The sequence below is a fragment of the Oncorhynchus gorbuscha genome, linkage group LG02 (assembly GCF_021184085.1).
Source record: "Oncorhynchus gorbuscha isolate QuinsamMale2020 ecotype Even-year linkage group LG02, OgorEven_v1.0, whole genome shotgun sequence".
Taxonomy (NCBI): domain Eukaryota; kingdom Metazoa; phylum Chordata; class Actinopteri; order Salmoniformes; family Salmonidae; genus Oncorhynchus; species Oncorhynchus gorbuscha.
Window position 1 is genome coordinate 32468697 of NC_060174.1, and position 26694 is coordinate 32495390.

The window sequence follows — 26694 nt, forward strand, 5'->3', positions numbered from 1 at the left end:
CAAATACATTATTCCTCGATTTCACGTCACCTATTTGCAAAACTAAATATGTAACACAACATGTTGTCAACTAACCATAGAAGTTCAGTCCGACCATATGCATATACCTCATTGTTCTTTTCTACTGCTTCCCCACAGGGATGACTCTGATGATGTGTGTTGGAAACCAAGAACACCCCTCAAGACTAAATGGGTCCACTGTAACGAAGTTCGTCTGTTGTTTGAAGAGAGTCAGACCGAAATGCAGCGTGTAGGTTACTCATGACTTTTAATGAAGATAATGCAGTACATGAAATAACTGAAAATACAAAAACAACAAACGAGTGAAACTAATTACAGCCTATCTGGTGACTAACACAGAGACAGATACAATCACCCACGAAATACAACGCGCACTCAGGCTACCTAAATACGGTTCCCAATCCGAGACAACGAGAATCAGCTGACTCCAATTAGGAATCGCCTCAGGCAGCCAAGCCTAACTAGACACACCCCTAATAATACACACTCCCAATTAATACAAACCCCAATACGAAATACAACATATAAACCCATGTCACACCCTGGCCTACCCAAACATATAACAAAAACACAAGATACAATGACCAAGGCGTGACAGAACCCCCTTCCCCCTAAGGTGCGGACTCCGGGACGCACCTCAAGAGCATAGGGAGGGTCCGGGTGTGCGTCTGTCCATGGTGGCGGTTCTGGCTCGGGACGTGGACCCCACTCCATAAATGTCCTAGTTCCTCCCCTTCGCGTCCTAGGATAAACCACCTTCTCCGCTGACCATGGCCTAATAGTCCTCACCCTGATCCCAACATAACTGAGGGGCAGCTCGGGACCGAGGGGCAGCTCGGGACAGAGGGGCAGCTCGGGACAGAGGGGCAGCTCGGGACAGGGGGGCAGCTCGGGACAGGGGGGCAGCTCGGGACAGAGGGGCAGCTCGGGACAGAGGGGCAGCTCGGGACAGAGGGGCAGCTCGGGACAGAGGGGCATCTCGGGACAGAGGGGCAGCCCGGGACAGAGGGGCAGCCCGGGACCGAAGCAGCCCAGTACTGAGGGGAAGCCCGGTACTGAGAGGGAGCCCAGTACAGAGAGGAAGCCTAGTACTGAAAGGAAGCTCAGTACTGAGAGGAAGCTCAGGCAGGTAGTAGGCTCCGGTAAATCCTGGCTGGCTGGTGGAACTGGATGATTCAGGTTGTCTGGCCGATCTAGAAGATCTTGGCAGACTGGCACTTCTGGCGGATCCTGGCAGACTGGTGACGCTGGGCCGACTGGCGGCGCTGGGCAGACAGGAGACTCCGGCAGCGCAGGAGAGGAGAAAGGCTCTGGCTGCGCTGAACAGGCGGGAGACTCCAACAGCGCAGGAGAGGAGAAAAGCTCTGGCTGCGCTAAACAGGCGAGGCGCACTGGACGCGCTGGGCCGACTGGGAGCACTGGTGGCGCTGGACAGACAGGAGACTCCGGCAGCGCAGGAGAGGAGAAAGGCTCTGGCTGCGCTGAACAGGCGGAGACTCCAACAGTGCAGGAGAGGAGAAAAGCTCTGGCTGCGCTGAACAGGCGAGGCGCACTGGACGCGCTGGGCCGACTGGTAGCACTGGTGGCGCTGGACAGACAGGAGACTCCGGCAGCGCAGGAGAGGAGAAAGGCTCTGGCTGCGCTAAACAGGTGGGAGACTCCAACAGCGCAGGAGAGGAGAACAGCTCTGGCTGCGCTAAACAGGCGAGGCGCACTGGACGCGCTGGACCGACTAGGAGCACAGGTGGCGCTGGACAGACAGGAGACTCCGGCAGCGCAGGAGAGGAGAAAAGCACTGGCTGCGCTGAACAGGCGAGGCGCACTGGAGGCCTGGTGCGTGGTGCTGGAACTGGTGGTACTGGCGCGAGGACACGCACAGGAAGCCTGGTGCGGGGAGCTGCTACTGGTGTGTAGAGGTGGCTCTGGATAGACCGGACCGTGCAGGCGCACTGGAGCTCTTGAGCACCGAGCCTGCCCAAGCTTACCTGGCTCGATGCCCACTCTAGCCCGGCCAATAGGAAGAGCTGGTATGTGCCTCACCGGGCTATGCTCCCGCACTGAAAACACAGTGCGCTCCATAGCATAACACGGTGCCTGCCCGGTCTCTCTAGCCCAACGGTGAGCACAGGGAGTATGCGCAGGTCTCCTACCTGGCATAACTATTCTCCCTTCTAGCCCTCCCCCAATAATTTTTTTGGGCTGTTTTTTCCCGGTTTCCTTGCCAACCGTGTTCCCTCGTATCGTCGGCTCCTATCTCCCGCTGCCTCTGCTCTCCTTAGTGCCTCCACCTGTTCCCATGGGAGGCGATCTCTTCCGGCCAATATCTCCTCCCAAGTGTAACAACCTTTACCATCCAACACGTCTTCCCATGTCCATTCTCCAAATAATTCATCCTCCCTTTGCTGCTCCAGCTGTCGCTGCCTGTTTAAACCAGCGCCTCTCCGTTTTTTTCGGCGTGTCTTTTTCGTTGATTCGATTCGCCTGTAGCCCTCTTCGCATTGCTGTAGGGAATCCCAGGCGGGCTCCTGCACTCGCTCTGGGTCGGCCGCCCACCTGTCGATTTCTTCCCACGTAGTATACTCCTTGCTTCTGTTGTCCATAACGTTCACCTTCAGATCCTGCCAGTTCCCACGCTGCTCGGTCTGTGAATGGTGGTGGGTGATTCTGTAACGAAGTTCGTCTGTTGTTTGAAGAGAATCAGACCGAAATGCAGCGTGTAGGTTACTCATGACTTTTAATGAAGATAATGCGGTACATGAAATAACTGAAAATACAAAAACAACAAACGAGTGAAACTAATTACAGCCTATCTGGTGACTAACACAGAGACAGGTACAATCACCCACGAAATACAACGCGCACTCAGGCTACCTAAATACGGTTCCCAATCCGAGACAACGAGAATCAGCTGACTCCAATTAGGAATCGCCTCAGGCAGCCAAGCCTAACTAGACACACCCCTAATAATACACACTCCCAATTAATACAAACCCCAATACGAAATACAACATATAAACCCATGTCACACCCTGGCCTACCCAAACATATAACAAAAACACAAGATAAAATGACCAAGGCGTGACATCCACTCCATTTCCCCAACAGCTCCTCCAGAGGAAAACGGAACTGCTCCAATCCCCTAGCTACAACCTCCGCCAGAGGTAGAAGAAAAAAGACCTACTCCAATCCTCCAGATGCAACCTCCTCAAGAGCAGAGGTAGAGGTAGAGCTCCAAAATGGTGGCATGCAATGAGACAGGGAACAGGGCCATGGCTGAGTAGATCATATTTCCCTCCACAGTATAGGCTAAGCCCTTCTTGGATCCACTGTTGACATTCGATAGACGGGAAAGAGGCGCATGGCCCAACTGCATGGGCACCCTCCGATCCAATAGGTCCCAGACGTGCTCAATGGGATTGAGATCCGGGCTCTTTGCTGGCCATGGCAGAACACTGATGTTCCTGTCTTGCAGGAAATCACGCACAGGACGAACATTATGGTTGGTGGCATTCTCATGCTGGAGGGTCATGTCAGGATGAGCCTGCAGGAAGGATACCACGAGGGAGGAGGATGTCTTCCCTGTAACGCACAGCGTTGAGATTGCCTGCAATGACAACAAGCTCAGTCCGATGATGCTGTGACACACCGCCCCAGACCATGAAGGACCCTCCACCTCCAAATCGATCCCGCTCCAGAGTACAGGCCTCGGGGTAACACTCATTGCTTCGACGATAAATCCAACCATCACCCCTGGTGAGACAAAACCGCGAAGAGCACTTTTTGGTCCAGCGACAGTCGTCCAGCGACGGTGGGTTCGTGCCCATAGGCGACGTTGTTGCTGGTGATGTTTGCTGAGGACCTGACTTACAACAGGCCTAAAAGCCCTCAGTCCAGCCTCTCTCAACCTATTGCGGAGAGTATGAGCACTGATGGAGGGATTACGCGTTCCTGGTGTAACTCGGGCAGTTGTTGTTGCCATCCTGTACTTGTGCCGCAGGTGTGATGTTCGGATGTACCGATCCTGTGCAAGTGTTGTTACACGTGGTCTGCCACAGCGGGGATGATCAGCTGTCCATCCTGTCTCCCTGTGGCGCTGTCTTAGGCATCTCACAGTACAGACATTGTAATTTATTGCACTTGCCTAAGGCACGTTCATGCAGATAAGCAGGGACCCTGGGCATCTTTCTTTGTGTTTTTCAGTCAGTAGAAAGGTCTCTTTAGTGTCCTAAGTTTTCATAACTGTGACCTTAATTGCCTACCATCTGTAAGCTGTTAGTGTCTTAACGACCGTTCACAGGTGCATGTTCATTAATTGTTTATGGTTCACAATGAAACTTCCGGCGCCGACAGAGATGGCAGCCTCGCTTCGCGTTCCTAGGAAACTATGCAGTTTTTTGTTTTTTTTACATGTTATTTCTTACATTGGTACCCACAGTCATCTTAAGTTTCATTACATACAGTCGAGAATAACTACTGAACATAAGAGCAGCGTCAACTCACCATCAGTACGACCAAGAATATGACTTTCGCAAAGCGGACCCTGTGTTCTGCCTTTCACCCAGGACAACGGAATGGATCCCAGCCGGCGACCCCAAAAAGCGACTTCGGGAAAAAGGTCGGGAAAAACCTTGGATCATTGCTATTCCAACTTCCGCGACGCATATAAGGCCCTGCCCCGCCCTCCTTTCGGAAAAGCTGACCACGACTCCATTTTGTTGATCCCTGCCTACAGACAGAAACTAAAACAAGAAGCTCCCGCGCTGAGGTCTGTTCAACGCTGGTCCGACCAATCTGATTCCACACTCCAAGACTGCTTCCATCACGTTGGTGATTCAGTGTGCGAGTTCATTAGAACGCACGTTGAAGATGTCGTTCCCATAGCAACGATTAAAACATTCCCAAACCAGAAACCGTGGATTGATGGCAGCATTCGCGTGAAACTGAAAGCGCGAACCACTGCTTTTAATCAGGGCAAGGTGACTGGAAACATGACCGAATACAAACAGTGTAACTATTCCCTCTGCAAGGCAATCAAACAAGCTAAGTGTCAGTATAGAGACAAAGTAGAATCTCAATTCAACGGCTCAGACACAAGAGGTATGTGGCAGGGTCTACAGTCAATCACGGATTACAAAAAGAGAACCAGCACCGTCACGGACCAGGATGTCCTGCTCCCAGGCAGACTAAATAACTTTTTGCCCGCTTTGAGGACAATACAGTGCCACTGACACTGCCCGCAACTAAAACATGCGGACTCTCCTTCACTGCAGCCGACATGAGGAAAACATTTAAACGTGTCAACCCTCGCAAGGCTGCAGGCCCAGACGGCATCCCCAGCCGCTCACTCAGAGCATGCGCAGACCAGCTGGCTGGTGTGTTTACGGACATATTCAATCAATCCCTATCCCAGTCTGTTGTTCCCACATGCTTCAAGAGGGCCACCATTGTTCCTGTTCCCAAGAAAGCTAAGGTAACTGAGCTAAACGACTACCGCCCCGTAGCACTCACTTCCGTCATCATGAAGTGCTTTGAGAGACTAGTCAAGGACCATATCACCTCCACCCTACCTGACACCCTAGACCCACTCCAATTTGCTCACCGCCCAAATAAGTCCACAGACGATGCAATCTCAACCACACTGCACACTTCCCTAACCCATCTGGACAAGAGGAATACCTATGTGAGAATGCTGTTCATCGACTACAGCTCGGCATTTAACACCATAGTGCCCTCCAAGCTCGTCATCAAGCTCGAGACCCTGGGTCTCGACCCCACCCTGTGCAACTGGGTACTGGACTTCCTGACGGGCCGCCCCCAGGTGGTGAGGGTAGGTAAACAACATCTCCACCCCGCTGATCCTCAACACTGGGGCCCCATAAGGGTGCGTTCTGAGCCCTCTCCTGTACTCCCTGTTCACCCACGACTGCGTGGCCATGCACGCCTCCAACTCAATCATCAAGTTTGCGGACGACACAACAGTGGTAGGCTTGATTACCAACAACGACGAGACGGCCTACAGGGAGGAGGTGAGGGCCCTCGGAGTGTGGTGTCAGGAAAATAACCTCACACTCAACGTCAACAGAACTAAGGAGATGATTGTGGACTTCAGGAAACAGCAGAGGGAACACCCCCCTATCCACATCGATGGAACAGTAGTGGAGAGGGTAGTAAGTTTTAAGTTCCTCGGCATACACATCACAGACAAACTGAATTGGTCCACCCACACAGACAGCATCGTGAAGAACGCGCAGCAGCACCTCTTCAACCTCAGGAGGCTGAAGAAATTTGGCTTATCACCAAAAGCACTCACAAAATTCTACAGATGCACAATCGAGAGCATCCTGTCGGGCTGTATCACCGCCTGGTACGGCAACTGCTCCGCCCACAACCGTAAGGCTCTCCAGAGGGTAGTGAGGTCTGCACAATGCATCACCGGGGGCAAACTACCTGCCCTCCAGGACACCTACACCACCCGATGTCACAGGAAAGCCATAGAGATCATCAAGGACAGCAACCACCCGCGCCACTGCCTGTTCACCCCACTATCATCCAGAAGGCGAGGTCAGTACAGGTGCATCAAAGCTGGGACCGAGAGACTGAAAAACAGCTTCGATCTCAAGGCCATCAGACTCTTAAACAGCCACCACTAACATTGAGTGGCTGCTGCCAACACACTGACTCAACTCCAGCCACTTTAATAATGGGAATTGATGGGAAATGATGGGAAATATATCACTAGCCTCTTTAAACAATGGTACCTAATATAATGTTCCCTACCTTATTCATCTCATATGTATACGTATATACTGTACTCTATATCATCTACTGCATCCTTATGTAATACATGTATCACTAGCCACTTTAACTATGCCACTTTGTTTACATACTCATCTCATATGTATATACTGCACTCAAGGTAAGTTGGTGGTTGAAGATATCCCTCTAGTAGTGTGGGGGCTGTGCTTTGGCAAAGTGGGTGGGGTTATATCCTTCCTGTTTGGCCCTGTCCGGGGGTGTCCTCGGATGGGGCCACAGTGTCTCCTGACCCCTCCTGTCTCAGCCTCCAGTATTTATGCTGCAGTAGTTTATGTGTCGGGGGGCTAGGGTCAGTTTGTTATATCTGGAGTACTTCTCCTGTCCTATTCGGTGTCCTGTGTGAATCTAAGTGTGCGTTCTCTAATTCTCTCCTTCTCTCTTTCTTTCTCTCTCTCGGAGGACCTGAGCCTAGGACCATGCCCCAGGACTACCTGACATGATGACTCCTTGCTGTCCCCAGTCCACCTGGCCATGCTGCTGCTCCAGTTTCAACTGGCCTGGGCCCTAGGACCATGTGCCAGGACTACCTGACATGATGACTCCTTGCTGTCCCCAGTCCACCTGGCCATGCTGCTGCTCCAGTTTCAACTGTTCTGCCTTACTATTATTCGACCATGCTGGTCATTTATGAACATTTGAACATCTTGGTCATGTTCTGTTATAATCTCTACCCGGCACAGCCAGAAGAGGACTGGCCACCCCACATATGCTCTCTCTAATTCTCTCTTTCTTTCTCTCTCTCGGAGGACCTGAGCCCTAGGACCGTGCCCCAGGACTACCTGACATGATGGCTCCTTGCTGTCCCCAGGCCACCTGACTGTGCTGCTGCTCCAGTTTCAACTGTTCTGCCTTATTATTATTCGACCATGCTGGTCATTTATGAACATTTGAACATCTTGGTCATGTTCTGTTATAATCTCTACCCGGCACAGCCAGAAGAGGACTGGCCACCCCACATAGCCTGGTTCCTCTCTAGGTTTCTTCCTAGGTTTTGGCCTTTCTAGGGAGTTTTTCCTAGCCACCGTGCTTTTACACCTGCATTGTTTGCTGTTTGGGGTTTTAGGCTGGGTTTCTGTACAGCACTTTGAGATATCAGCTGATGTACGAAGGGCTATATAAATAAATTTGATTTGATATACTGCACTCAATACCATCTACTGTAACTTGCCTATGCCGCTCTGTACCATCACTCATTCATATATCTTTATGTACATATTCTTTATCCCCTTACACTTGTGTCTATAAGGTAGTAGTTTTGGAATTGTTAGCTCGATTACTTGTTGGTTATCACTGCATTGTCGGAACTAGAAGCACAAGCATTTCGCTACACTCGCACTAACATCTGCTAACCATGTGTATGTGACAAATAAAATGTGATTGATTTGATTTGATTTAGCAAGGAAACCGTGTTTAAACCCTTTACAATGTGAAGTTATTTGGATTTTTTCGAATGATCTTTGAAAGACATTTTCCTGAAAAAGGGACGTTTCTTTTTTTACTGAGTTTAGTTCATGAACATGTGAACAGGCGGCAGATAGCCTAGCTTTTAGAGCGTTGGGCCAGTTATGGAAAGGTTGCAAGTTTGAATCCCTGACCCAACACGGTGAAAAATCTGTCGGTGCCCTTGAGCAAGGCACTTAACCCTAATTGCCTCTGTAAGTCACTCTGAATAAGAGCGTCTGCTAAATGGCTAAAATGTTTTAAAAAATCAAAAATAAACCGGTCAAGACAATAGAGACCCTTCCGCTTAGCTATATGTGTCTGGGGGGTGGTTTGAGTTGATACAGTGGCTTACAAAATTTTTCCTATTTTGTTGACTTACAACCTGGATTTAAAATAGATTTTTGCCTACCACTTTGAAGATGCTAAATATGTTTTATTGTGAAACAAACAAGAAATAAGACAAAAAACCTGAAAACTTGAGCATAACTATAATAATAATAATATAATATAATATAACTATCCACCCCCCCAAAAAAAGTCAATACTTTGTAGAGTCACCTTTTGCAGCAATTACAGCTGCAAGTCTCTAGAGGTATGTCTCTATGAGCTTGGCACATATAGCCATTGGGATTTTTGCCCATTCTTCAATGCAAAACTGCTCAGCTCCTTCAAGTTGGATTGGTTCCGCTGGTGTACAGCAATCTTTAAGTCATACTACAAATTCTCAATTGGATTGAGGTCTGGGCTTTGACTAGGCCATTCCAAGACATTTAAATGTTTCCCCTCAAACCACTTGAGTATTGCTTTAGCAGTATGCTTAGGGTCATTGTCCTGCTGGAAGGTGAACCTCCGTCCCAGTCTCAAATCTCTGGAAGACTGAAACAGGTTTCCCCTCAAGAATTTCCCTGCATTTAGCGCCATCCATCATTCCTTCAATTCTGACCAGTTTCCCAGTCCCTGCCGATGTAAAACATCCCCTCAGCATGATGCTGCCACCACCATGCTTCACTGTGGAGATGTGTTCTCAGGGTGATGCGAGGTGTTGGGTTTGCACAAGACATTTTTCAGTTTTCCTTGATGGCCAAAAAGCTCAATTTTAGTCTCATCTGACCACAGTACCATCTTCCATATGTTTGGGGAGTCTCCCACATGCCTTTTGGTGAACACCAAACTTGTTTGCTTATTTTTTTATTTAAGCAATGGCTTTCCTCTGTCCACTCTTTCATAAAGCCCAGTTCTGTGGAGTGTACGGCTTAAAGTGGTCCTATGGACAGATCCTCCAATCTCCGCTGTGGAGCTTTGCATCTCCTTCAGGATTATCTTTGGTCTCTTTGTTGCCTCTCTGATTAATGCCCTCCTTGCCTGGTCTGTGAGTTTTGGTGGGCGGCCCTCTCTTGGCAGGTTTGTTGTGGTGCCATATTCTTTCCATTTTTTATAATGGATGTAATGGTGTCTGTTGGATGTTCAAAGTTTCTGATGTTTTTTATAACCCAACTCTGATCTGTACTTCTCCACAACTTTGTCCCTTACCTGTTTGGAGAGATCCTTGTTCTTCATGGTGCCGCTTGCTTGGTGATGCCCCTTGCTTAGTGGTATTGACTTCTGAAGGTAATTGGTTGCACCAGATCTTATTTAGGGGCCTCATAGCAAAGGGGGTGAATACATATGCAAGTACTACTTTTCTGTTTTTTTGCTGTTTTTTTGTTGAAAGAAGTTCTTTTTTTTCTTTCATTTACCAATTTGGATTCTTTTGTGTATGTCCATTGCATGAAATAAATAAAAAACATTTAAATGACAGGTTGTAATACAACAAAATAGGAAAACCGCCAAGGGGGATGAATGCTTTTGCAAGGCACTGTATATAGTGTGTTTTCCAGTGACAATGTGAAGAACAACATGTTAGGATATAGGCAGGTGTATTTTTGCCTATTGTAGGCTACTACTTTCACCACGTGTTTAATACACTACCTTAATCACCCAGTTTAGCACATGGCCTCACCTGAATACTTACAATATATGGGTGGGGCTAAGGTTTAAGAGGGTGTGAACATGGAAGAATGGGCATCCCAAAAAAAGCGCTATCAAGCAAGTATGAAAAACATTCAATGGGATTTTCTGGTACTTGTCTACAAGTTTATCACATTTCAAACAAGCCTAACTTGACAATGTTTTCCCCAACTGCAGGGTATGATATACAATTTTGAAGCTCTGAGTCTGTACTTTTATAACATTTACAAACATTGGAAATGGTACACAAGACTCAATTGGGAAATGTATTAAAAAAACATTGTGGAAATATTGTATTTTCTTTTTGTTTATTTATTTTATTGTTCAGGGGGGGAGGTTGTGGGCTAGTCTTTTTTTCCTTTTCCTTACATACAATAAAAAACATTCACTAATCTCTACTTTGATAATTTCTATCTTCGTATGCATGTCTTTGTTTTGTCCTTTTAGTGGCAGCCCACAGGTACAACAACAATAAATATGTACAAATCTGAAAGGAAAAATATCTGTACCTGCAACCCCCCAGGTAAAAATGACTAAATATATCAAATTAAATTACAATCAAATTATTTTTATTGTAGTTTTCATTTTTTCATTTTTTTTTTTTTTTTTTTTTTTTTTTGGTTATGGACTTTGGAAAGGCCATCTGGAGATCCAGGTTCTTCAATTCACTCTAACCTTTATAACTCTTCAGTCTTTTGAATTATCAACCTAATGTTTGGCACCAATATTATTGGCAAGTTGTTGAATACATTTGTAGTCATTCCATATAGCGTTGTCAATAATTGTCTGAGGAATATGTTGTAGAAGATTACACTGTTGTAAAAAAACTAGTGGAATTGTGTTTGCTTCTCTTTCATTCGGATTCTGTAACACTCACTTAAGTGCTGAGTGTTTCCTCATTATCTCTAGTGTACGCTTTCAATTGATATCATGTTTGTGAATATACATCTCATGTTTACTGAGTAGTAGGTGGTTAAACCTGGGCATGTTCATATCAGTGGAAATCCCTGAAATTAGCCACGAGTATAAGAGGTTAAGGCCTAAATAAAAATAAATCGGTTAAGGCCTAAATAAAAATAAATCATAAATGTAGGCTAATCGTTAGATATTCATTTACTTATATAATATAATGAAATTCCATAAACGATTATGAATTAACTCAAATTTAAAATTAAAATAGTAAAATGTCATTTGTATCAAAGGTTCAATGCAGCCATTTTTATCTCAAAATCAAATATTTTCTGGGTAACAGTTTGTAATTAACATGGTCAAAAAGAAACAAAAATAGCTTCTTTGCAAAGAGCAATTTCTCAAGCAAGAATTTAGTATGGGAGTGGTCTGAGTGGGGAGGGGGAAACTGCACTGGGCCTTTAACACAAAGCAAATAAACATGTCAGGCATTCCAAAGCTAGATAAGTAACCTTACATTTAGTCTCAGTTCTTACCTATCAAAACAGTGTTTTCCTTGAGAAAATCTAGTAATCATTGAAGATGTTGTCTTGGTGTATTTTCCAATCACCCATAATTTTGAGGAACATTTTCAACATGAGATTATTACCTGTACCCACGAGCCACTAATATGGCTGACGTTTTCTGGTACGAGGAACCAACTCAAATATCCTGAGGTTCAACTGAGTTTGTTCGATTCATTGTTTCCTCAGTGCTACCATGAGAGTTAGACAAAATTAATACAAAATAACAACGGAGTTCTGCCATGAAAGGCATGTGCCATTTCAATTTTATTGAACCTCTATTTAAATAGGCAAGTCACTTAAGAACAAATTCTTATTTTACAATGACGGCCTACCCTGGCCAAACCCTCCCCTAACCCGGACAGCGCTGGGCCATTAGTAACAGCGGCAGCTGTTACTTTTTTATATTTCCAATTTTTTCCAACCTGGAGGATAATCAAAGCCTTCCACAAAAGGAGGGGGACAGTGACAGAGAAATGAAATACAAGCGACATGAACAGTCATACTTTTCTAATGGAACTCTTTTAATCTTGAAAGGGAGACTTTCAATAGTGAATTAGTCTTTTTTTTTGTATTCCTTTAATGCTTCTCAGAGAAATATATGCAAATATCTCTGGCTAATGCTAACAGTAGTGACAAAGGAGCCAGTTCTACTCTGCTAGTCTGTGCTATCCAACCAGGGGTCCTGTATGTGGCCAGCATAATGTACTGCCTGCAGACTCGAAGGCTGCAGAGCAGAGCCCTCTGGAACCACTCATGAAGACATCTGGATGGCCTCAGCAAAGACACAACTCTATCTTCTCCTAGAAAACACTTTGGTTTAGGCTTAACTTACAGTTTCTCTTCACTCGTTGTCATTTTAAACAGGGTAATCAATGCCTCATTATGAACTATATTGAACGCAATACAGTATTTCTTGTTTTCATATTTCAAAACCTAACTTTTGAGTGTGTTGCTAATGAAATTGTCACTATGGTTACACTATTTTAGTCATGGATTTAATTTAATTCAGAATTTCAGGAGCTTGACAGATCACTGCCTGTTTGAGTTGTAGAATATAGAATTTGGGGATGGGAGAGGAATCGCTGTGATTTACAATGGATTTTACCTAATAACAATTTCAACATTGAGACATGTTGATAAAAAAAAAAATTAAGATATCAAAAGAGTTACCATGTTACAGTACTTAGATTACTATGATTTAAAAATAAAAAATATATATATTAAAAGGAGAATTCAAATGTGTAGGAACCAGAAGTTGTGACAAATTGTTTAGACGTAAACATATGTTCTGTCTAAACAATGCAGTAATACATATCGATGACAAGTAGGGACATAACTTGCATCATATCATTTTGAAGTTTCTGAGCTCAGAATCTATTCATACAAAAACCCAATAATGTAGGAATTAAACATACACCACGGGCAAGGAATGATGTTATTGTTCACTAAAGTAAAGCTATACTGGTATAATTTATAGATAGGCATGTAAAATAACACTATCGGAACTTCATCATTATTGAACAATCAATATCAAATTCTGTGCTAATCCAAGGAGAGACTTGCATTATTACAGTATACCTGTTTCACATCCGTAATGAGACATGACTAAAACACATTGAAATAGGCATTGCAAATCCATGCGTTTTTGGGTCTAGCTGGCTGAGTGTGAACGTGGTTAACTAGTAGAGACTGAGTTAATCCTTTTATCTAGATCCCTGCTGCAGGGTGTCCCAAACACTCCCTGATTAAAAAGGGAAATGTGGGCAACCAACAGTTTAAGAATGATGGGCTCTAAACAGATGAAGGCGGAACGTCTTGTTGCTATGGCAGTGCATATGCAATGACTTGACAGTGCCGCACTGTTCTCCCTGTCTAATATATTCACATTATTTATGAAATATTTCATAAGTACTGTAGCATAGCAAATGCTAAATATAAAATCCCAGGGAGATGTTCCACCCTTTCTGCAGCTAGAGTCGTGGAATGGCACACAGTGGTCATGTTGTGCAACATCTCCTGTGGAAAAATGCTGGTGTTTGTTCACAAGCTACACTGCTTTTAATCTATTCATCCTCCTTCTCCTCCTCAATAAGGGAAAGCCCTCCACTCTGCCAAATAGAACCAGCGAACAAAAGAGGCGATTTGATCTGTTCATGTGGGAAATCAGATCGCCGTCTGCGTCTGAGATGTATCCAATGCGCTCCAGGATACTGCTATGCAATGGCCTCAAATGAAAGTTACAGTATAATATCATATAGAAACGCAGAGAGGATGGCTTACGTATATATATAAGGTATAGAAACATGTCAATTGTTCCTGAGATAAATCAGAACTATCCAACAGTGAGAGTGGACATAACATATACTGTAGCAACCAAGTAAAATAAATGCAAAAATGTATTACTATTCAGGATCTGTGTATTAGCGTAACTGCCTCCTGCAAAGCACACAAAGTGAGGTACAGCAGAGGAGACATTCCCCCCTCTCTCTATCTTGTGTGACGGGGCAGGACATTTCTCCTGTCAATACTCTCCCAACATCCATTTTCACCTGGCTGACACCTTTTACTGGTCAAGGGATGAATAAATCACACTTAGTGTTCTCCCCTGGTACTTTGACAACAACAAAAAAAGAATCTCAACATGAAGAAGGACTGCAGTGTTTCCCTGTCATCACTGCCCCTGAGGTACGGTGAAAAATTACCGCCCATAAAATAGCATTTTTCAAAGAGCCTTATTGCCCTTTTAATCTATCTGCCACACTGGACGGCTTCAGGGATGCATTTCACTTCATCTGAAGACAAACAATCTTTCAAAGGGCTTAATAACAGTTACACAAATGAGCTTCATTAATTAGCTGCTAATGGAATAATAGCTCTGCCACCTTGTGCATCTCAACAACAGGAAAGGTGTTGGGTTGGAACAAAATATACATTTGTCTCTGAGCTTTATTAATGCACTAACAGAATGCTAAAGAATGCACACATCTAGAATGTAAATATGCTGATAGCATTCTCTCGGATTTTAGTTATCCATTTTATTTGTATTTGTTTTGCACATGCAGCGACACAAAAAGTATTCTACGAACAAGCAAGGCCATCACAAAAGTGATGTAAATTACGTGGTATACTAACAATATTCATTTCCTAATACAATAGTGGACTGACACTTTAAATCTTAGATGTATAAAATGTATTCAAAAAATGAACAGCCCCCCAAAAATAAAAAAATAAAAAAATATATATACATATATATATACACATATACATATATATTATATCAAAGAAACTTTACCGATAAAACTGATAAATAGAGAGGGATTCAGAGAAAATAGTAGTTAATGAATGATGAATTAGAGACTAGGCGAAGCATCATAAATTCTGACAACACAGTGTTGTCTAGCCGATGATAAACAGCACTCCTGGATCCGATCTGCCTGTGCCTGCAGGTATCTTTCAGAGGCTCCCTGACACTTTATCTCTTCCATCCTGCTAGATTACACCTCCAGGGTTCAGGTGGGAATCCATCATTGCTATTATTACCTGAAGTCACAAGATGCATCTATCACGGCTAAGGTTACCATAACCTCAATATTAACAGAGAAAAGCCCCTCTAATAAACAGCAGAAAGGATGGCCCGGGTGGTGGGATTTCATCTTCCTTTCACTTTTAATAAGGTACTCAGAGGAATAAAGATTACAGGCCATATTTAGAATGCAGAACAAATCAGCCTTTTCTTCCCCATCCCTCCTCATTGTGGTTAGTCATTAGGATCTTAGGTTGGGGGGGTTCTAGTGGAGAGAGGCATTCCCTGGTTCAACAGCTAACCAGCCTCGCTGCCTGTCTGCCTGCCTGCCGGGCTCTGTTCTGTTCCTGCTACAATATTGTATCGCCTGCAGCGTCTCTTAATAAGGCTGGATGTATGGAAACGCAGTGGTGTGGCTCATCATGCCCAGCTGGACCAGTGGCAATCACAGTGCAGTAAACTGTGAGGGCCTGACTGGTTCAAGGCCTGAGGACAGTGGTGTTTTAATGATCATCCGCCTCTTTAATAATCCACCATTACACAAAGTTGGTAAAAACCAAATGCAGAGACAAGGGGGCATTAGGCTAAAATGGCTAAGCTTTCTTTGAGGATTAAGAGAATTTGGTCAAATGGGAGTCTCAAAGTGCATCAGTGCAGGAGTTGACACAAGGACATGTTTACACAAAGCACCCCGTGACATGAATCATTCATTATCATTCAAATTAATATCAACAGCAAAATAAATTACCATCACTGCAGCCGGTCTCCATAATATACCTCCAATTACACTATGATCAGAGCATCAACTCTGATAATAGATTCAAAGTAATTAAGTTTGAATATATTCAAAGGACTTTTCACTTTGAAAACCAGTCTTGTTATTCCCCTGAACACCCAACAACAACACTCATTACAGTGGCTTGAAAACCAGAAGTGGAGAGACCATATAAATATTTATTCAGGAATGATTTGATGCACTAAATAAATAATCCCTTGTTAAATAAATGACACCCTAAATAAAACTTTAAAAACAGGATCTGGGGAAATGAAGATGAGATGAATCAGACGGGGAAGGATTCCGGCGAGAGGAGAAAATATCAGCTATCACTCCACCCCATTTGAATTTCTAATGGCAGACATGCAAACGCGACGTGCTAATTAAAGCACAGCGACCAATTAGATGAGCTTTAGCTGCACCTTTAGGGGGAGGTACCGTGGCAGAGCCTCAGAGGGGGATATGGATATCTGTTCAGAAGGTGGAGCAGAAGAGAGAAGCTACCAAAAACAATCCTCAGATGCCGCTACTTCTGCCTAACGGGGTAAAAGGTTAGCTGTTAACGGTTCAATGTTGGATAAACATGACCCCTTTCCACAGTGCCATCCATGTGGCAGTGCCTCACTGAGGACGTGGGGCAGCAGAGGACATCCAATACATATTCAGCAGTAATTCTAGTCCACTGGCATTATAGTATCTCCTATAGACAGCCAGGCTGTTGCTTCAGCGTGGAACTATTAGTCTATATCAAACTAAAGATTGGGACATGCATTACAAATCAAATATACATAGCCTAAGTCTGAGCGATGTTCTCATAAAAAAAAAAAATATAGATGTTCCTATATAATACCTGTCTGCTCTGCGTCCTAAACCTGCCCTCTACTGACAGCACAGGACATAAGGCTGGTCCTATAGGTTCACCCCACACAACACAGGAAAGAGGTAGTCCTGGGTCTGGCCTGGGCCCATTCTCCTTCCTGTCGGTCTGCCTCTCTCTGCTCTCTGGAGGGCCTTTATGCTGCCTGAGCCTGCCTTATCACACACTGTGAGACAGGAACAAGGCTTTTGTGATGGCCATGATTAGTCTTTTGTGTTCCCAGGTAGAAATAAGATGAACTTCTACAGGCAGTCATTGTGTTCCTATCTTCAGAACACTCAAAGAAAGATGTTGCGTTTTGAGGGGGTGAAATGAAGCCTGCAGGGCCTTGGCAGGCCTTGCTCTGTGGGGAAATACATGGTGAAAACACAATGGGAACAATCTTGTCCTTCAGTTTTCTTTGTACTCCATTGAACCTTAGTCAGTCCTGCCTATTTAGACATTTTGAACAGAGCAGTATTTTCTTGCTGTACGGTCTCTGCTTCTCTCTTTTTCGGTGGGTTTCTGAGAAAGACCCAAAGGCTGATGAGAGAGATGACAGCAGCCACTTTGCCAGAGTCTGCCAGACCCTCCGGGTGTATCAGCCCCATCCCTCAAAGTGTTCCATATGCAAATAAAGTTTGGGATGGCAGCTTTCAGATGTGATAATTATGTATTTATTTGTAAGCTGTCACTTCTCTTAATGCTCAGGGACATCAAAATAAGTTCAAATAGAAGCATCAGAGAGGATCACATTTGCTAGAGGACCACAGAGTCAAAGAACATGTGAAATCCATGATGCTGAAGGCCTGTCAATAACCAGTCATTTAGACAGCAATGTGCTGCTGAGACCCTCACTCTGCATACAGCCTGGTTTGAAATATGCCGCTAAATATATTCCGATTTTCCCAATTTTCTTAGTTATTCCAACATTTACAGTTGTATCAGCGGGTGACATATTAACAGAGACAGAGAACCCATTTCCATCCCCATCTCTCCCTCCCAAATGGACTGTCTAGTACAGTATTATTCTTATTCTGTTTGATTAACAAATACAGGAATATCTGTTTACATGTTCACATTGTGGGAAGGGCACTGTGCTTTAGTATCTAGTTGAAGCATACCTCCCTGACATCTTTTTAGAACTATCCTGTCTTTTTAGAACTATCCTGTCTTTTTAGAACTATCCTGTCTTTTTAGAACTATCCTGTCTTTTTAGAACTATCCTGTCTTTTTAGAACTATCCTGTCTTTTTAGAACTATCCTGTCCCTTACATGGCTGCTAATCAGTCTCACTATAGAATAATATCATTGAATGAACAAGAGGACAAATTATTACTGACAGTACACAAAAGGTGGGAGAAGAGCAACTACTTGAGACCTGACATCCCACTGGACACACACTGGTTGAATCAACATTGTTTTCATGAAATTCCAATGAAATGACCTTACACCAGTGTGGAATAGACGTTGAATTGATGTCTGTGCCTAGTGGGAAGTGAATTTAAAAGGACAACAAAACACCTTGTAGTGATGAGGGGAGAGCTATTGTTCCATGTCGAGTGGCACTCCTCTCCACAGAAATAAGTGGGAAGTAGAGAGCGAGCTACACAGAGAGAGAGAAGCACAATCACCAGATGGTGCCGCAAAGTATTGGCAAAGTATTATGGGTTGCACCTCCATCACTCAGTTGCGTCATGCCATTGTTATCAACGTGCCACAGACGCCACAGTGCTCAAGTCTGAGTCACTGGGTCCACATTAACTCAAAATAAAGTCCAGTCAGATATAACATAGTGGAAAGAAGGATTTAGGCAATAAATTGTCTGCTATCACTTTTCCTTGATATGTTCACAGCTGTGGCTGCAGGGGAGGCCAGGGCACTGTGCATACTGCCTACGTGAGGCAGTGTCTAGACAATACAGTTCAAGCAGCTTTAGTATTCTGATCACAGAGTTCTGATCATAGAGTTCTGATCATGAAATTCTGATCATGGAATTCCGAACGCATTATGCATCTACATTTAAATGTGTCTACCGTGTCCTCACTGTGTCCGGATTCCCTTTTCCCATGCTATATTAAAATGCCAGTATGCATTCTACAAACGGCAGAGTATGCAAAGTATTACAATAACTACTTCCGGGTTGGAGCGAGTGGTCGCATCGGCACTTCGCTCCCGCAGGTAATATAACTTTTTCATTACATTTCATTACATTTCATTATATTTCATTATAGCACAACGGTTTGATTTGTCTAATCTTAGCAATTTCTTCTCAGCTAGCTACATAGCCGTCTTTGTATCAAAGATAATTGCATAATTATCGTATTTCGCCGTCCTAACGTAGTCTTCACTACCCAGCTAGCTAACGTCCACTGATTAGCTGCACTGGAGAAACTATTACACTCAATTGAACGACTTGATTAGTGTAGTGTCAACAACGCACCCACTGCCAGCTAGCCTACTTCAGCAGTACTGTATCATTTTAATCATTTTAGTCAATAAGATTCTTGCTACGTAGCTTAACTTTCTGAACATTCGAGACGTGTAGTCCACTTGTCATTCCAATCTCCTTTGCATTAGCGTAGCCTCTTCTGTAGCCTGTCAACTATGTGTCTGTTTATCCCTGTTCTCTCCTCTCTGCACAGACCATACAAACGCTCCACACCACGTGGCCGCGGCCACCCTAATCTGGTGGTCCCAGCGCGCACGACCCACGTGGAGTTCCAGGTCTCCGGTAGCCTCTGGAACTGCCAATCTGCGGTCAACAAGGCAGAGTTCATCTCAGCCTATGCCTCCCTCCAGTCCCTCGACTTCTTGGCACTGACGGAAACATGGATCACCACAGACAACACTGCTACTCCTACTGCTCTCTCCTCGTCCACCCACGTGTTCTCGCACACCCCGAGAGCTTCTGGTCAGCGGGGTGGTGGCACCGGGATCCTCATCTCTCCCAAGTGGTCATTCTCTCTTTCTCCCCTTACCCATCTGTCTATCGCCTCCTTTGAATTCCATGCTGTCACAGTTACCAGCCCTTTCAAGCTTAACATCCTTATCATTTATCGCCCTCCAGGTTCCCTCGGAGAGTTCATCAATGAGCTTGATGCCTTGATAAGCTCCTTTCCTGAGGACGGCTCACCTCTCACAGTTCTGGGCGACTTTAACCTCCCCACGTCTACCTTTGACTCATTCCTCTCTGCCTCCTTCTTTCCACTCCTCTCCTCTTTTGACCTCACCCTCTCACCTTCCCCCCCTACTCATAAGGCAGGCAATATGCTCGACCTCATCTTTACTAGATGCTGTTCTTCCACTAACCTCATTGCAACTCCCCTCCAAGTCTCCGACCACTACCTTGTATCCTTTTCCATCTCGCTCTCATCCAACACCTCCCACACTGCCCCTACTCGGATGGTATCGCGCCGTCCCAACCTTCGCTCTCTCTCCCCCGCTACTCTCTCCTCTTCCATCCTATCATCTCTTCCCTCCGCTCAAACCTTCTCCAACCTATCTCCTGATTCTGCCTCCTCAACCCTCCTCTCCTCCCTCTCTGCATCCTTTGACTCTCTATGTCCCCTATCCTCCAGGCCGGCTCGGTCCTCCCCTCCCGCTCCGTGGCTCGATGACTCATTGCGAGCTCACAGAACAGGGCTCCGGGCAGCCGAGCGGAAATGGAGGAAAACTCGCCTCCCTGCGGACCTGGCATCCTTTCACTCCCTCCTCTCTACATTTTCCTCCTCTGTCTCTGCTGCTAAAGCCACTTTCTACCACGCTAAATTCCAAGCATCTGCCTCTAACCCTAGGAAGCTCTTTGCCACCTTCTCCTCCCTCCTGAATCCTCCTCCCCCCCCTCCTCCCTCTCTGCAGATGACTTCGTCAACCATTTTGAAAAGAAGGTTGACGACATCCGATCCTCGTTTGCTAAGTCAAACGACACCGCTGGTTCTGCTCACACTGCCCTACCCTGTGCTCTGACCTCTTTCTCCCCTCTCTCTCCAGATGAAATCTCGCGTCTTGTGACGGCCGGCCGCCCAACAACCTGCCCGCTTGACCCTATCCCCTCCTCTCTTCTCCAGACCATTTCCGGAGACCTTCTCCCTTACCTCACCTCGCTCATCAACTCATCCCTGACCGCTGGCTACGTCCCTTCCGTCTTCAAGAGAGCGAGAGTTGCACCCCTTCTGAAAAAACCTACACTCGATCCCTCCGATGTCAACAATTACAGACCAGTATCCCTTCTTTCTTTTCTCTCCAAAACTCTTGAACGTGCCGTCCTTGGCCAGCTCTCCCGCTATCTCTCTCTGAATGACCTTCTTGATCCAAATCAGTCAGGTTTCAAGACTAGTCATTCAACTGAGACTGCTCTCCTCTGTATCACGGAGGCGCTCCGCACTGCTAAAGCTAACTCTCTCTCCTCTGCTCTCATCCTTCTAGATCTATCGGCTGCCTTCGATACTGTGAACCATCAGATCCTCCTCTCCACCCTCTCCGAGTTGGGCATCTCCGGCGTGGCCCACGCTTGGATTGCGTCCTACCTGACAGGTCGCTCCTACCAGGTGGCGTGGCGAGAATCTGTCTCCTCACCACGCGCTCTCACCACTGGTGTCCCCCAGGGCTCTGTTCTAGGCCCTCTCCTATTCTCGCTATACACCAAGTCACTTGGCTCTGTCATAACCTCACATGGTCTCTCCTATCATTGCTATGCAGACGACACACAACTAATCTTCTCCTTTCCCCCTTCTGATGACCAGGTGGCGAATCGCATCTCTGCATGTCTGGCAGACATATCAGTGTGGATGACGGATCACCACCTCAAGCTGAACCTCGGCAAGACGGAGCTGCTCTTCCTCCCGGGGAAGGACTGCCCGTTCCATGATCTCGCCATCACGGTTGACAACTCCATTGTGTCCTCCTCCCAGAGCGCTAAGAACCTTGGCGTGATCCTGGACAACACCCTGTCGTTCTCAACCAACATCAAGGCGGTGGCCCGTTCCTGTAGGTTCATGCTCTACAACATCCGCAGAGTACGACCCTGCCTCACACAGGAAGCGGCGCAGGTCCTAAACCAGGCACTTGTCATCTCCCGTCTGGATTACTGCAACTCGCTGTTGGCTGGGCTCCCTGCCTGTGCCATTAAACCCCTTCAACTCATCCAGAACGCCGCAGCCCGTCTGGTGTTCAACCTTCCCAAGTTCTCTCACGTCACCCCGCTCCTCCGTTCTCTCCACTGGCTTCCAGTTGAAGCTCACATCCGCTACAAGACCATGGTGCTTGCCTACGGAGCTGTGAGGGGAACGGCACCTCAGTACCTCCAGGCTCTGATCAGGCCCTACACCCAAACAAGGGCACTGCGTTCATCCACCTCTGGCCTGCTCGCCTCCCTACCACTGAGGAAGTACAGCTCCCGCTCAGCCCAGTCAAAACTGTTCGCTGCTCTGGCCCCCCAATGGTGGAACAAACTCCCTCACGACGCCAGGACAGCGGAGTCAATCACCACCTTCCGGAGACACCTGAAACCCCACCTCTTTAAGGAATACCTAGGATAGGATAAGTAATCCCTCTCACCCCCCCCTTTAAGATTTAGATGCACTATTGTAAAGTGACTGTTCCACTGGATGTCATAAGGTGAATGCACCAATTTGTAAGTCGCTCTGGATAAGAGCGTCTGCTAAATGACTTAAATGTAAATGTAAACACAACAACAACTGATGGCAGTAGCTAACTAGCCAGATAACATCTGTAGCTAGTCAGCAAGCTAGCAAGCAATGCTAAAGGGATTGCAAATGTTTTAGCATAACTTTAGCCAAAAATGTGTTTCTTTTTTATATTGGCTAGGAGGCAAGCAAACACATTCCTCACATGCTAGGAACACATTTCCCCCAACATTATAATGAAAAGGTGACTCTTGGTCCCAAAAACAGGTTTTCTGGAGACTTGTGGAAGGAGTGCTGATGACGTTGCCCTCTATATGCACTTTCGGTAGCCTGATTGCTTCCAGACTGAGGAGAAATCCACACATAATGCATCCCTGACCACCTCCTGAAGTGGTCAGCCAGATCTGAACTCAATCTGACCACAATGCAACTTTCGTACAACTAGAACTGTCTGTTCAATGCGATCTTCGTATTCTGATAGCAGGAGTTGTATGTAAGTGTCAAGTGTAGACACAACCTGAGACTGCCTGCCTGCCATGGCATCTCATCCCAGGCTCCCTCCCTGATGGAACTAAATGGATGTGCCTGGAGAATGATATCTCCTGCCTGCTCAATTCTCAAACATTGGCCTGTCCTCTTCCAGGAGAGTTCTCTGTCACTGTATAACTGCACATTAAGGGATAATAAAACTATGAAATCTACCCATCCATCTTGATTTGCCTGTGTTAGCGGGTGGCTAGTATTAGAACAAAATACCTGCCACTCAGTGGAAGAACACTGGAACTGTAGCTCTGCTCTGTGTGACTGCCTGGCAACAGCACCAAGGGAACAGACTGCCTAACCAAATATCAAATGGAAGAATATTAAGTATTTTTCCTAATTTTCCTTTACATAAATATTTTGGTTATTTTGTTAGAGACTAATACAGTTACTTTTTGATGCAGACTGACACACAGTTATAATATGTAGTACACTTACCTTGCTTGTTCGTGAGTCCACCTACACAGAAGTACATATTTGGTGTTAATGTTACGAATGTACATTTAGAAAGTGAGTAGTTCTGATTCCATACATCTCTTTTTCAGTAACCAAATGAGTGCTGACTTATGAGACTGGGCAATACGACACTTACCTTTAGGACATGATGAGGTTCAGAAAGCAGGGAGGCACAGCACACCACATCACAGAGAAAAACAAAGAGAGAAATAAAAACACGTTAATAATTTGGACAATGCAAGCAAACTATGATTTCACATTGCCTTCCTAACAATCTATTTCTGTGACTGATTGAACATATGTTAAAAAGACGCTGCTCTAGTAGTCTGTTTGGGACGAAGAGGCGACCCGTTGCCGTGAAAAAAGCACAACATTTAAAAAGAACAGCATCGTTTGTTTTGCAGATACTTAACAGAATAGGCCTATATGCTTTACTAAAACTCAGTCGAGCAGTCTTCCTCTCAATCAGACACACACACACACGAAAGGGGTAGCTCTCACAGTAATACCAAGATCCTATTTTAGTGACACTTGTGCTGCCTCAAAGCACACTCCCTCTATCTTCAGCACACAAGATAGCATCTGATGAGTAGTGCGATCTAATTGAAGTGTAAGATTACTATCGCTTGTGAGCTTGCAGGATCAAAATCATTTTTTAAAAAGCATAGAAGGAGAAGATAGGAATGTTAGTGGTCCACTGTGATACAGTAGCAGTCCAGACTGAAAAACGATATCTAAAAGCCTCTGGAAGACACCCTGGTGCTTAGAAAGAGAATGGCCCCCACCGCAGCCCAGCTGTGGTTGAGTCATGTGTGGCAGACAGGTCCAGACATGTCCCTCTCTCACAGAGACACTGAGTGTTGAGAGACATAAAGTGTTAGAGGACATGGACGTCACTGAGAGCTGACTGACAGCTGTGACAGGATTGAGATGAGCCTAAGGGCTGGATGAGCCTAAGCACTTACAGTTCAAGGACATGGACACACGTTGGGACGTAGAGTCTGACAAAATCTACTGACACAAAAACTAACAAGTTCCTGCTCTGGTCCTGTGGATCAGAACTCAGCTAGTCGGGATGGGACATGTCTACAGTAGTATACACTAGAAATCTGCAATTATGCAATTATGCAGTCCTACAACTCTGAACGTAATTAGTCTATTCCTGCAGCATGAACACTGACCTAGTGGAACAAACCCTTGGTGAAGAAAAAATGCTAAAGCCAATCACCGGAAACAGAGAGGGAATCGATGAGAGAATGAGAGAGAGAGAGCGATAGAAAGAACAGAGAGGGAATCGATGAGAGAATGAGAGAGAGAGAGAGAGAGAGAGAGAGAGAGAGAGAGAGAGAGAGAGAGAGAGAGAGAGAGAGAGAGAGAGAGAGAGAGAGAGAGAGAGAGAGAGAGAGAGAGATAGAGCACAAAGATGAGGTTGACAGAGCACCGAAAATGAGAAAATTATCAGGTTGACATGTCTGTCTGTCAGTGCTCTCAGGAAGAAAGGACTCATTACTGTACCTCGTGGGCACCCAGTCCAGTCAGCCTTTGAGGTACACCCTTCCATGAAACGAGCAATGCTAATCCATTTCTTAATCAAGCATTGTTAATCCACTTGTTAATCAAGTGTGTTTCTGAGCTCATATCTGAAGTGACCCTTTTCTCCTTGGGAATTTTTAACCTTTGTTTGGAGATGTAGAGATATCAAAAAGAGGGTACATTTTCTATATAGGCATGCTTGTAGCATATCCTACAGTTGTGTACACCAGCTCATAACGTAATGTCACATCATGGAATGAATAAGTCTACTGAATTAATATCATAGAAAACATTCATGTAATTGCAAAAATATCTCGCAGCTATGTTCTTCTTGATTCCGAGCTCTAAAATGTGAACAGTGCATTCAGTCCCTTACAATACAAACCACAAGATGATTAAAACACTCCATGGACTAAAATAACACACAGGAGGAGATTAAAATAAGAATCCCTTTCAGGTTTTGAAGGAGGGAGTTTATATGTGAGAGGGGCTGGGCTGTGGGTGGGGGCCGCCTTTTCATGGTTGTCTTCCTCGTTTTCCTGCCCGCCCCTGACAAGTGTGTTCTCTCACTCTTCTCCTCAGCAAACAGGAAACAGACAGACAGACGTGAGAATAGGACACCACCTCTCCTCTCCTCCCAGCCCTGTGGGCTGTTGTGAGGCAGTGCCTTGGAGGCCTAGCGCAGTCCAGCTCCCCCGCTGCGCCTACAACTCTCCTTTTCAGTTCAATTAATGAGCCATAAATAACCCAATGAAGGTGTCAACAGAGTGCAATTTATCATGGCTTTCACCACTGCACTTCATGTGAGAAGAATGCTCATCCTGCAGCCAACCGCTCGCCCAAATAGAGACAACATTGTAATACAAATATTTATAAAGTAATGCCGAACAAGCCAACCTCGAATTTATCTTGAGCAGGGTGATCTTCACAAGTGCGTCGATTTGACAAGTATGTTGGGAATCGTGGGCCTGCTCCATTTCTTAGGGTATCACGGACAGACTGGCAATACATTTGGTTAAGAGCAAGAGACAACATACTCACTAGGCTTCTGTGGGGCTGCCAAGACACTTCTTTCTGTCTGTTAAAGATGCTCCTTTCTGTCTGGGTCTACTCTGAGCCTGCATTGCAGATCACAAAGGCAGCCATGGTCTCTCCAAAAAAATTGGAACGCAAGTAATGGTGACTTTCTGTTCAGTCCTATGGAGTTGGTCTAAGCAGCAGGAAGAATTGCTTTATCAGTGTGTCCCACAAATGTCACTTTGAGTCAACTAGGTGGCGGAAACATATACAGTACTGAATAATATACAGTAGCCTGTGAATTGAATGGCTGCTAGAAGCAAGCTGAAACCAGAGGTAGTATGGTGTAGTGCTTCAGAGAAAACAGGAAACTCGTTGAATAATATATGACAGCTTGGGTTTTTGAATCCAACATTAAAAGTGATGACGTGAGTACAAACTCTGCTTCATCTTAGACCCACAAATCAAAACCTAAGGCTTACAAGCCATGTTAAACAGCCTATCTTCACAGTGAGATCATTTCCTGGGAAAAGTAAGCAGTGGCTTCTGAATACATGTGAATACAAGCATTTTCAGCCTTGAAG

At 45.3% G+C, this 26694-nt stretch overlaps 1 protein-coding gene across 1 annotated transcript in view; it reads right to left on the reverse strand.

Annotated features, from left to right (window-relative positions):
- LOC124000941 (nuclear receptor ROR-alpha A-like) overlaps positions 1–26694 on the reverse strand; it is a 276955-nt gene that overhangs the window by 166428 nt on the left and 83833 nt on the right. Inside the window, exon 2 of the mRNA XM_046307612.1 lies at positions 23543–23563. Within this exon, the coding sequence (XP_046163568.1) occupies positions 23543–23563 (21 nt within the window). The remainder of the gene's footprint in view (positions 1–23542; positions 23564–26694) is intronic.